At 36.9% G+C, this 13,268-nt stretch overlaps 1 protein-coding gene across 2 annotated transcripts in view; it reads right to left on the bottom strand.

The window, feature by feature from the left end:
• LOC135198457 (uncharacterized) overlaps positions 1 to 13,268 on the bottom strand; it is a 236,539-nt gene that overhangs the window by 35,442 nt on the left and 187,829 nt on the right. Inside the window, exons 11-13 of one of the 2 annotated variants that reach the window (XM_064226023.1) lie at positions 13,194 to 13,268; positions 9,247 to 9,371; positions 8,997 to 9,129 (exon numbers count right to left, since the gene is read on the bottom strand). The exon at positions 13,194 to 13,268 is cut by the window's right edge and continues 450 nt beyond it. In XM_064226023.1, the coding sequence (XP_064082093.1) occupies positions 8,997 to 9,129; positions 9,247 to 9,371; positions 13,194 to 13,268 (333 nt within the window). The remainder of the gene's footprint in view (positions 1 to 8,996; positions 9,130 to 9,246; positions 9,372 to 13,193) is intronic. The other variant, XM_064226032.1, reaches the window with a different exon arrangement.

Raw genomic sequence — 13,268 nt, 5'->3', positions numbered from 1 at the left:
TCCTTGTCACCTTTACTAGTTAGTGGTATCAACTCTTTATATCTTGTGAGCGTGTCAGTACACACTAGTATATTCTTATTCCCTTTACTTGTGGTATGATGATTAGTGATAGGATCTATAGATACTCTTTCAAAAGGAGTCTGTGGGATAGGATATTTCCCTAGAGGTACTCCCTTATCTATTCTTCCCTTGTAACTGTTGCATGTGTTGCAGCTCTTAACATAATTACTAACATCCTTGTGAATTCCCTTCAAATGGAGAGTTCTTTGTATTAATCTAATTGTCTCATCCCTTCCTGGGTGAGCTCTCAAGTCATCGTCGTGCATTAGCTCAATGACTTTGGTTCTTAGACTCTTAGGTACTAACCTTTTGTGAAGCACACCTAGAAATTGACCAAATGGATCATATTCGTGACACATCCAAACTAATACATCGTCTGTCATTTAATGCATCTGTAGGACATCCAACCTTCCTACCTAGTTCGGTTAATTCTTGTTGGCTATATTTTCTTTAACTTCTAACATACTTGAGCAGTTTCCCTTAAATCTTCATCTCTTTCTCGTTCCCTTATGAAATTTTGCCAAGAAAGCTCCTCTGTATAATGCCAGTGAAAACATGTATGTCATTGCATATTTTTTCACTCTGTTCTTCCTGACTTATCACATTTATACTATCACTTAGCGAAGCGTATCTTGATAATGCATCTGCCACTTTATCTGCCTTTCCAGGGGCATATTTCACCTCTATATCATAGTCTTGGGCTGTCATGAACCAACAGGCTAAGTCCAGAAAAATTTGGGTTCTTTAGCATTTCTACTGCAGCTGAATGATCCGTGAACATGGTTATCTTGTAACCAAAAATGATATACGTACCTGAAATGCTTTAAAGCGTCTATTATACCTAGAGACTAAAGACTCTAGGTATGTTACTGAGTAGTTTACTTCTGAGGGCTTTAATTTCCTACTGTAATATGTTATAGCATTATACTTATTATCTTGTTTTTGCATTAAACATGCTCCTATACCAATGTGGCTTGCATCCGTGGCTAAAAAGAATTCTTTGCGAAAGTCTGGGAAGCTAAATACTGGGGGGGGGGGTGTGTGTTAATCTGTCTTTCAGTTCATCAAATGCTTCTTGCTGCTTGGCTGTCCATGTGAATGATACGTGCTCCTTTAAAAGCTCAGTCAGTGGAGCGGATATGACTGCAAAGTTCCCTGTGCACTTGCCATAAAAACCTGCTGAACCTAAGAATGACTTTACATCCTTCTTGCACTGAGGCACCAGTCTCTTCGGAGGCGTGGGTTTGAATCCCACCGCTGCCACCATTTTACCACCTGTAGTGGGACTCAGTGGCTACAGATCTAAGATAGCGAATCGGCCTGAGGGGGGGGAACTAGAATGGGTTTGGTCAGTGAGATATAGTTATATAATTAGTTGCTTTGCACATGAATTGTTAGCTATGTTGTTTACCTTAAAGTTTTTATTGTTTTGGGGAAATAAACTGTTGGGTCTTTTATATGTATTTATTCTTGACAGGGAAACTTATAATATCTCTTCCACATTTTGTTTTACGGCGCTTGGACCGAGACAAACTATTCTGAAGGCACTTTGTTTTCTTTGCAAGTCTATTTGGCACTAGAAGAATTTTATCTGAGTTCAATATAGTCACTGGGGTTCGTTCGACACTTTACACCCACGCTTCACACTTCATCCCCCTTCTCACTTTCTTCCCCAACTCCCTCACTTTGATTTTGACTCTGGGTGTGGTATCTTCTGAAAGAACTCTTATGCCTGAGTGGCTATTGCCTTTACTTCGAAACCCCTTCCTGTCATCTTTTCTGTAGTAATTGGTAGACTTCTCATTTGGAAATGCCTCTTGTTCATGCCCAGCATCTGTAGGGGGTGTGTCATCCTATCCATTGGTTATATAGACCTTGTAGGACATCCTTGTAGGCTGGCACTATTGAACTGGTTGGTTAAAACCATTCGCCTATCCTTGGAAAGGGTGGAGCTGAGATTTTTACACGTTCCTCCTTTGAACAAAGAAGCACTGAGTTTTCCTTAGTGATATTAAGCAGAAAGCCCTTGAAATGGTCTAACCCCACATTAATTCTCAATGCTCGAACGTGTCACAAAATGTTGGGAGAGCCGTAGTACCGATTAATCTTCTGTAGCGTAGGTGACATAGGTCTTTGTGAGATATAAACCATGTTGGCTTCGGGAGATATAAACCATGCTCCGACATCTAGAATTTCCTGGGCGTCTGGGGTCAAGCTCGAGTGAGAAAGGTCCTTTCTTATACTTTGGGAAAGTCATTATTTCGTTATTCTTTTCCTATTCCCCCTTTTCTTATTAATCGTGCTTTTCCTTAAGTTTTTATACGTTAACGCATTTTGGAATAATTTCCCTTAATTCTGTAACAGCACTGTAACATATATGTTCCAGAGGGAAATCCACGAATACATGAGTCCGCGAATACGGGGGTTTCACTATAGTTTACTATGTATATTAAAGAATGTGATATAATTAATATTATCAATAATAAAATACGTAGTTAGACATTAAGACCATATGTTCACTAACATATAATATTTTCAATAAAAACATTCAGTAAAATGCAAAATTATACGTAATCAAAATATATGTAATTCAATTTAATGATAAGTAAGGGTACATTTCATCATATCAACTTTGAAGATGGTTCTTTATTGTTCCTATGTCGTCGCCAGTTTGCAGTCGTACATTTGACGACGGTCTGGGAATAGGATTCGCAAGTGATGAAGCATCACTACAACAGACTGTGTGAGATTTTTTATATCACTTTATTAAAGTTAAAATGATTGTTAACTTCTTGTTTTCATTTTGAAATAATATAACAATTATTGCCATCAGCAGTTAAATAGAGTCGACCAACCATATTTGCGGGATTTTGGGACCACAACCCCCCGCAATTACCGAAATTCTGCAATATATTGGAAGCTCCTCTAAAAACCCTTATATGTGACAGACTCCTGCCAATAGCTGTCATCATGAGAGAGAGAGAGAGAGAGAGAGAGAGAGAGAGAGAGAGAGAGAGAGAGAGAGAGAGAGAGATAAGGGGTCAACTAACAGGATTATATGTAACTGCTTATTTTGATAGTTCAAACAAAAACATATTGAAAATTATTATCCTATAAAACACTTTAATATTTCAAAGTCATCTTACATTTTTATCCTTAAAAATATATGGTTCACAGATACTTGTAAAAACTAATAAATTTTACCCCTGAGAGAGAGAGAGAGAGAGAGAGAGAGAGAGAGAGAGAGAGAGAGAGAGAGAGAGAGAGAGAGAGAGCACTGAATGGGCAGCATCATATATGTGACCACTAAGAGGGCAACACACTTTACCCTTGTGGTCAGTAATATAAAGACATCTGACATATCCTGACAGGTACACCCTCCCCCCTTGGTTGAGGACACCAGGAAAAAGAAGAGGGAAAATATTTTAGTTAAAATCTTAACTATTCACTAATTTTCTTTAATGAATTGATAATTTGCTGTTTACATTAATATTATTTGAAAATTAGTAAATCATTTATTTATCATGCAAAGGAAATAAACCTACATTAAGTAAATTTACTACTTTAAACTGTAAATAATTTGTCCAGAATAAATTTGTACAATTTTAGAGTATGTTTCTATAAAAGGCATGACATAGTTTAAAACTAATTTTTGAAGACATTTTGTATTTACATATTTGCATCTTACGTATGAACATAGAACCCATCATAAACTAAGATGTGGAATAAAGGAATGATTATTATTATTATCAACATATGCATAAAAATTATTCTCTCTAGAAACAAAAATACGATTCATATCATACACTATTGATCAACAGTACATACAAAGCGTGAGCTACAAGCTTAACTGTCATTGGCTACTTCCCACTCCTTCAACCAATAGCTGATCTGACAGAAGAAATATGACTCCAAAAAGGCAAAAAAATAAATATTTGAAGGTTTTTATGATGAAATATGCAATAAAAATGCAATTTACATAGTTTTCAATACACCCAAAGCATCAAAATTAAGGTTTTCTTAGGATTTTTGACGATTTTCGATTATGTTCCAGCTTACAATGAGTCTCAAGAACGGAAAACCCCGTCGTAAACCAGGGACTGCCTGTATATTACATGATAATAAATCAAAATTAAGGGATTTTACTTTAACAATTGATTATATTTGGCTGTTTACATCAATATTCATTAATATTATTTGAAAAATAACAAATTTTTAATAAATTTGTATTTTTCATCGCTAACAAACCCAAGGTCTTAACAATAGGATAAATCTTCTAGCGCTAGCTGGAAACAGCTTAAAAACAATCAAAGATTGTAAAAACAAGGAATCTGAGGCATCTGGCATCTGACGCATAGCTGAGGTGGAAGCACGCTGAGAGAGTGCACTTGAATCCAGTGATAAATAAGTTTTTTCCAATCCAGGATGAAAAGTAAGAGGGACAGCTAGAGGTGGGCAGCTAACGTAAAGACCTCAGGTTTGTTAGCTATGAAAAATACAAATTGATTAAAAATTTGTCATTTGTTTATAAACGGAACAAACCTTCAGTCTTTACTTGGAGGGAGATATGATAATCCTGAACCGATTGGGGTTTTAGCTCACCTGGTCATTCTTCTTGGAAATGGTATTGCTAAAGAAGAAGACCTAAGCCTTTGAGATGTTAGATATTTGGATATCTAGCACTCAGTCCACTGGGTTCAAATACAATGAAACATGACCAGATGCATTGCATTTATGGAAGTCCTAAGGAACTATATCTCTTCAAGTAACAAACCATGTCAGCCACAAGAAATAAGTTTGCTACCGCTCCTCACTCCCCTTGCTGGAGAGGAGTTTAGCTACTGAGAAGCACATCTGCATGTTGCATGAACATGAAAAATGCTGTACAGTGAACCCCTCGTATTCGCGGACTCACGTATTTGCGGATTTCTCTCTCGAACATATATCCCCATTATTCAAGGAAAACTCACCTATTCGTGATATTTTCCTATGAGAGATATCCACAAATTCCTGTTGCTTTTTCAATTTCAACATAAAATGTACTTTTTGTGATAAAACTATTAAAAAAACCATGTATAAATATTTTTCACTGGGTTTTCTTGTTTTACCTAAAAAAAATAGGCAGTTTTAAGCATTTTTATAGAGGTTTCAACTATTTGTGGGGCATTTGGCATTCATCCCTCAAGAATACTGGGGAACACTGGAACAGTATGGCTGCAACGCTCACCTGCATCAAGCCAGTTTCAGTGTATGATGTGTCTATTCTTCAAACTGCATGCAGGAATGAAGAAAAGGACAAATGGGAAAGAAAAGAGGCATGTTAACTCCCTCATTCCCTACTCCACACAATCATCTTAACTAAGATAAAAACTGTCTCGCCAGGGTCACTGGATGATTCACACATGTTGAACAGCCACCACTGGACACTAGAAAACATGTCCAAGGACCTGTGCACAACGTTCTCCATGCAGAAGAAAGTGGAAGTGGTTTAAGATAGTCATGAACTAGCATTCACAACCTATGGAATGGAATGGAATATGAAATTTAGGCTTGAAACCAAGCACTGGAATCTAGATGGATTATTCGGTTCATAACCTATGAATAGATAAGTAGTTTAAAATGTCAGGGTGGAACATATTCCTCTGGCGTTATGCCCTTCTGCATGCATCCACTCAGTGGGAGAACTTGACGATGATGAGTCTGCTTGTCTAAACACCTCACATAGACAACTATATGGGTGTACTAAAACACCTTTCTTAACCTGGCCTGCGTTAACACGAAGTCTACAACACCTAACCTCAAGGAGATGAGACATTCAGATAACTACGCAGTACTTGATGGAACCCTGAAGCTTTCCTACCTTTCCATTAAAGCCTAAGTCAAAAGGGAAACTGCTTACAAAGTCAGGATCCTGGGTAATAATGGATGCACAGACTCAAAGGATGAACAAGACTGCTCCAAGCTCTTGAATCACACTGAGGATTCTAAGGGCGAAGAGAGGTCCACACCCTTCAGATAAGCAAGACCTGTAGTACCTTCCCAGAATCAACAGAAGGAACTTCCTCTGTTACGGAAAACATTCAGAAGAACTTGTCCACCGAATAAGAACTCTGAGTGGAGAAAAACCCAACCACAGCAGCAGATGTCTCACCCTGTATACGGCTGACAAAGATCCTCCGAAGTAATGGTCTTACATTTGAGTCGCTGTTTCGCAGGAAAGATCTCTTGTAAGAGATACTGGATTGACTATACATGAGGAGATAAAGATCCTAATGATTGGAGGCAACTCTCCACAAGAAACTGGCAAAGAAGGTTGTGCTAGGGAGGAATCTCTCTCAACTGCTCAGCTTGGGATTAATGTGCTACTACGGTTAACCAAAGATTTTGGAGCTTGACTAACGAGTAGCCCTTAAATAACCCCCCCCCCCCCCAAAAAAAAAAAAAAAAAAAAAAAAAAAAAAAAAAAAAAATTTGTTCAGGAACTCTTGAGCCTCCTCAGAAAGTTGTGGGTGCTCATACTGAAGAGCTCCTGGCCTTGGGGGGCATGGAGCATGCAGGACAATCAAGTCCATTCTTTTACCATAAAAAATGTATTCAGTCAAAAAAATAAAATGAAAATACAGTAATTAGTGAAAACTGTTCTACGGAAAAAATCTGCAAAATAGTGAATTTCCCTGTGATAATTTGGGGAGATGTTTCACAGAAAAAACTGCAAAGTACTGAATCTGTGATTACTGAACCACAATCTGGAGGGGTTCATTATAATCATGATCATGCGAACGCTGAAACAGTGCCATCCACAACATATGTCTATTAATAGAAAAGAAGTAGGGGGCTGTCACTGGCTAAGTCACCAAGGCAACCAGGCAGCCAATCACATTTTAGTTGCATTCTGTTCGAGTTTTGAATGTGAAGCTGACAAAGACGTGTTCTGAATACAGTACATATTTTCAAGTGCATGTTTTGAATACAGTATGTAATTTTTAATACTGTATGCATTTTACCAAGTACATGAAGAATAAAATGAATTCTTTGTCATTGCTTTGCTTGCAAACTTATTGGTTCAGAGATTTTTTTTTTTGCTTCAGAACATATGACGCTACATTGACTAATGTCCAAAACAAAATTCATCTCTTAACTCTCTCGAGGAATATTAATACATGTCTATTTACCTGCTGGTCACACCCTTTATACTCCATGCGACTAACATCAACAAAATTTGATTGTTTTTTGTCTTCCAAAGATGTATTACCTGTACGTACTACACATTTTTTAAAACTTTATGAACATATACACAGTGTGCATGCGCTAATACCTATTGGTATGAGAGACTCAAATTAGCAGTTACTTTTCCTGAGAGAGAGAGAGAGAGAGAGAGAGAGAGAGAGAGAGAGAGAGAGAGAGAGAGAGAGAGAGAGAGAGAGAGAGAGAGAGAGAATTTTTATTATTATCATCTTGGGGTTTTTTGTCAATCTTGGTATTTTCTATGGTCAGTTAACTCTTAGGATTTCAAAAGAAAAATAACTTGAGTAGCAGAATACACCCAAATGACTCAAGTTGGCTGTTAGCACACCAAACCAACAACCTTATGAACTGACGCTCTCAAAATATTAGGAACTTGCATGATATATGACACACGATATAATCATTTTCTAAGGGTGAAAATTTGGGGTTGCACAATATGCGAGATTGCATGTTACACGAGTATATACGGTATATAAAATTCTAAGTACTAATACAAAAAAGTTAAGTATACCAACTATCTATGTATAGTTAGCCTAACCAAAGAACATAGCACACTTACTACTATAATCCAAATACCAAACATAATTACAAGCAGTCCCTGCTTACTGCCACCATTGGTTAATGGTGATCTGGGTTTTCGGCACTGGTAAGTGGTTTATCGGCGTCAGCAAGCAGTTTATCAGCATCGGTAAGCAGTTTATCGGCATTGGTAAGAGATCTATCAGCACTGATCTCCAGTTAGTGGTGCCAATATCCTGTTAACGGTGCCATTAGGCCATTTAGCAGTGCTATTACAGGCAGTCCCCGTTTACCGGCAGCATTGGTTAACAGTGATCTGTTTTCATGGCAATTGCCTAGCGTTGCCATTAACTGGATTTTTGGTGTCAATAAGCGAATTTCGGCACCAGTAATTGGTTTATCAACATCAGTAACTGGTTTATCAGCATCAGTAACTGGTTTGTCAGTGTCAGTAAGCAGTTTATTAGCACCGGTAAGAGGCTTAACAGCGCCAATCTCTGGTTAGTGGTGCCGATCTCCGGTTAACGGTGCCATTAAACAGTTTCAGTGCTATTATTGCTATTTTCAGTTAGCTGCCTTTGGCTGGGAGTGGAACACGCCGTTAACCAGGGACTGCCTGTACTAACAAAAGTAACTATATCCTGCTATTGCCAGCCTAAATACATAAACATTGTATAGCCACTTATTGAAAAATTTTAATCAATAAGGTATGCAGTGCTGACTTTGTCCACAAACAAAGGGTGAAGAGAGAATGTTAATACTTAAAGGACTAGTACTAACACCAGTAACCTGGATATTATTATTTTGCTATTGTGATGTAGTAAATACAAGGGTCATCCCTACGTTGGAAAAGTGATTGAGAGCTCTGATTTCAAAAGTGGCTACCTCTAGGTTAACCAACTCTTAAAATGATAATGTTTATGTAAAATAAGAGGACTGCATATGGTATATATAATTTTCTACAAATACATTAATTTAACATTTGTACCTTTCCTCCATTTTCTAAATTACCATTATTGTACTTCTTTAATTAATGTAATAGAAACTAAAATACATTCACACACCACACATAAAACACCACCCTAAAATGTAATTATAAATAAAATATTTTTGTCATTACTCAAATTAAATTATTTTGGCTTTTTTTTTCAATACCAAACTCAAATCCTTACTTGAATGATATATTTTGAAGGCGTATTTCTTTGATTTCACATCACTAGCTGGACATACATGGAAACCAGGAAGATATATCAAAGAATCTGCACGCACAGCCTCCCTGTCTCGGTAACCATACAAGTAATTTTTCTGTTGTAAAGAGAACATCGGTTAAGATTTCAAAAAAATGGCAGCTATGGCATCAAGTCACTGAACTTACTAAATCATTTAATATCAGCAAGAATGCAGGTAAGAAGAAAACCCAACCTTCAGGATAAACCATCGCCGCTCCCATCGATGGGACAACAGGAAGCCCTTGTTATCACGACGTCGGTATAGCCAACCTTGATGGTCCCCTTGTCCCAGCTCTCGGCAGGAGATACGTCGGCTTCCTAGAATTATTCTCAAGCATATATAATGCATTCAAGACATGAAAATTTCTACTACTAAAAAGGAACATGTCAATTCTCCAATGATTATACAAATACTGAATTTACATGCTTATAAAGCGCTGGCTTTACAATGACAAAACTAAAATAAAATATATTAAGTTTTAACAAAAGAAGTTTAACAAAAACTCAAAATATGTGCATTATCCTAACAATATTGTTACAACTCTAAACTTATTTCATAGATTATTTACTGTAGGTAATGGAATGCACATAAAGTGTGGAATAAAGGAGCTATCAGAGGGGCTTTTTATCTTGTGTAAATCACAAGAAATTAGGTCAAAATTCAATAGGATCAGCAATCCCTACAGTTACAAGTATGGAGGCAAAACCATACAATTCTATATCACTTTATTAGATAAACTCTTAAGCCTTTTGTTTAAACGCCAATTAAGGGTAGACAAACAATGATGAAAACAATTCAAAATGAGTAAAGCAGTTACTAATCAACCAGAAATACCCCCTTTTCACATTTCAAGCAATCTCCATCTTGCATCACACCTTCAGACTGGAATAGTATAAGTACTAATTACTGCATAAGGTAAATAAAGAGGGTACACTTATAAATTGAAGTATTGTCTGTTTGAATGAGTTAGTCTCTTTACTGACATCAAATAGCCATTTAGTGGGGAGGCTTTTCAGAGTTACTTTTTTTTTATTAGCATCTGAATGAAGATCATATTTTTCTTGGATTGCCACCTATAAAATCTGTATAAAATGAACTGTGTGCAGCAGGGGAATTTATCAGCTGTGCAATGAATATTGCAATTCTGATATCAAGGTGTTCACTGCTAATTAACAAAGAGAGAAAGGCACTATCAGTAGCTAGTAGATCAATCAACTGCTTCTAGATAATACCTAAACAAGAAGAGTTCATTTAATCCCAATTTCCATTCAACAAACACAAGCAGTAAAGGCTAAATTATATTTCCAATTATCATGTCTTTCATCAATATATGTCTAATATAGATGAAATGAAATTTTTTTTATTAACTTGTATTTTTCATAGCTAACAAACCTGAGGTCTTAACATTAGGGTAAATCTTTTGATGCCGGCTGGAAACCGGTTGAAAGCAATAAAAAATTGTATATGCATGGAATATGTGACATCTGGCATCCGATACATAGCTGAGGTGAAAACAGGTTAGAGTCCAGGCTTGAACCGCATGACTTATTTAGTCTTTCTTCCAACACAGGATAAGATGCAAAAAGGATCACCACAAAAGAAGTCACCTTACAGATGAATAAGAACATGAAGAAGTGCATGCACAGGCAGAACTAACAGAAGGTTGCGCAATTTATGTGGAAATACCTGGAATGGAATCATTCAAGAAGGGGCTGAATCTGAAAACATCTGCTGCATGAACATCTCATGAACAATAACAGCAATAAGGATGGCCGAATCTGAAAACATCTGCTGCATGAACATCTCATGAACAATAACAGCAATAAGGATGGCCAACAGAAAAATATGAAGGACAATAACAGAACGTGGAGAATTCATGGGGACACTTCCCTCAGAGGCAAAACATAACAACATTGGCACATCACAAATGCCAGAACTTCCTGGATTGAAGGGAGGGGTTAATATGAATCAGTAATGAGCCTTTAGCAGCAGAATTGCAAGTCAACAAGGAAATGCACAAGAAGAAAGCTGCAGACACATACAACTGAGATCGAGGGAAAGTCTATGGCAAACTCATCAACACTGGCACAGCAGCAAAGGGCACCCGAGATGTCAAAGCCAGAGAGAACACAGAGGAGGAGAAAAAACCTTGCAGATATCATGAGTCAAACAGGACAATCTTCAAGTGAATGTTCTACCAATCGAGTAAAAGTTCAGCATGGGAAAAAGGAGAATTAGTCAAAGAGACCTGAGCATCACTCACAGCTGTCAAAGAAACTTTTTTAGGAGAGGGAAACATCTAAGTGAGGGGTTGATAACCCAGAAGGAAGAAGACCCCACTCAAAACCTCCTTTATTTTCAGCCACATAACCACCGTGGACGAGACTCAAGAGTGAAAATAGCTTTCCTCTCTCAACTAGGTCCCTTGATACCAAGGCCCCTCCAGGTGTATTTTCCATTCTGACACGGAGACATCTAAGCACATGAGGAAACCGGGACTTTAAGGAACAAGAAAATCCCTGAATAAGTTTCCATGATTACAGTGGACCCCCCGTATTCGCGGACTCACACATTCGCGGATTTCTCTCGGGAACGTTTCCCCGCATTATTCGCGGAAAATTCGAGCATTCGCGGTATTTTTCAATGAGAAATATCCACAAATTCCTGGTTTTTGTGATCAATTTCATCATAAAATGCACTTTTTGTGATAAAACTATTAAAAAAACCAAGTATGAAAATTTTTAGTGGTTTTTCTTAAGTTTTAATTAACAAAATAGGCTGTTTTTAGCGCTTTTATAAGGGTTCCAAACATTCGCGGATTCTAACTATTCACGGGGGGTCTGGTACGCATCCCCCGCGAATACGGGGGGAACACTACTCCCCTTAAAGGTCATACAAGACAAGGTCCATCATAAGAATCTTGACAACCTTTTAAGGAAGTCTCTTGTTGAAGGAGACAAAGTTAAAAGCAGCCGTGGGGGACCAACCTCATCAGGACACTAGATGATCAATTAACATCATCCAAGCCTTGGCAACCTGTCTAGAAAAATTCCATTCCTTAATGGGTTTGGCATATTAATCCCTATTTAGCATCTTCTAAACATGCCCTTGTCTTATATAGTCAAAACCCATGAAGTTTATATTCACCCTTGTTTAGCATCTTCTAAAGATGACCTTGTCTTATCTAGGATCAAAACACATGAAAACTATGGTATTTAGTCACCTTATTTAATTCTTTTTTAAACATGGCATTTCCTGCTATCCACTTATTTATCACCCATTAAAAAAGGAAAGCAAAGGTAGAGAACGAACAAATGAGTGACAAATCAATAGAATCCAACTACAAAGGCATAGCTTGGGACACTTCCACACTGATATTTGAATCACAGACATAAAACCAATGAGGATAGTTACTACCTACCAATGGTTCATAGCAATCAATGTGCAAACAATCTATCTTTGTTTTTTGCTTATTTGTTGCTTAACTGAATTCAGTACTAATTGGTTGCTCTTTCCAAAATAGCAATATGGCATTTGCAAAACAATTGGCTTGATCTCAGCAAGTAGAATTCTGAATGTTTACAATAAACTACATTATTAAGCCATGTAGCAATTTGTGATTCTGGCTCATTTCATGCATTGGTTCATTCAGTTTCAGTGATAAATCCCAAGCAAGAAAGTTGAAGAGTTGAAAATAACCTAAAACCAGTTTTATATATATATTATTTACTGTTATTAATTTAAAATGTTCTAATAATATTTTTTTGTAACTTCAAAATTTAAAACTTTTCTTCAAAACTTAAAAATTTTCTTCTTAAAACTTTCTTCAATAATTGCAATAAATTATTAATAATACTGTAAGGTGCATGATTTTGAACAATTGTAATGTTAGAAAACTTAGATAACTCTAAACTGATTTTCATATTTATACTAAAAATAGTTTAATGTTCTTTTGTACAATTTCTACCAATTAAATTTCATAAGTTTAGCTTATAGTATATATATTTTTACAAAAAGTTTCAGGCTGACTTTCCCAACAAACTTAGCATACTTACAAATCTGCAAGGAAAGGGTTCTATATTACAAGAAAATAGAAAATAAAAATCTCATAATAAAAGTTTTGAATAATACTTCCTTACCCTGGTCAGTGACCAGAAGTCCTCGACGCCATACTGAAGGAGAACTGCTGCGTGTCTCTCTCAAGACCACAGCAG

This window comes from Macrobrachium nipponense, chromosome 23 (assembly GCF_015104395.2).
Source record: "Macrobrachium nipponense isolate FS-2020 chromosome 23, ASM1510439v2, whole genome shotgun sequence".
NCBI classification, from domain to species: domain Eukaryota; kingdom Metazoa; phylum Arthropoda; class Malacostraca; order Decapoda; family Palaemonidae; genus Macrobrachium; species Macrobrachium nipponense.
This window is presented reverse-complemented; position numbering and strand designations above follow the sequence as displayed.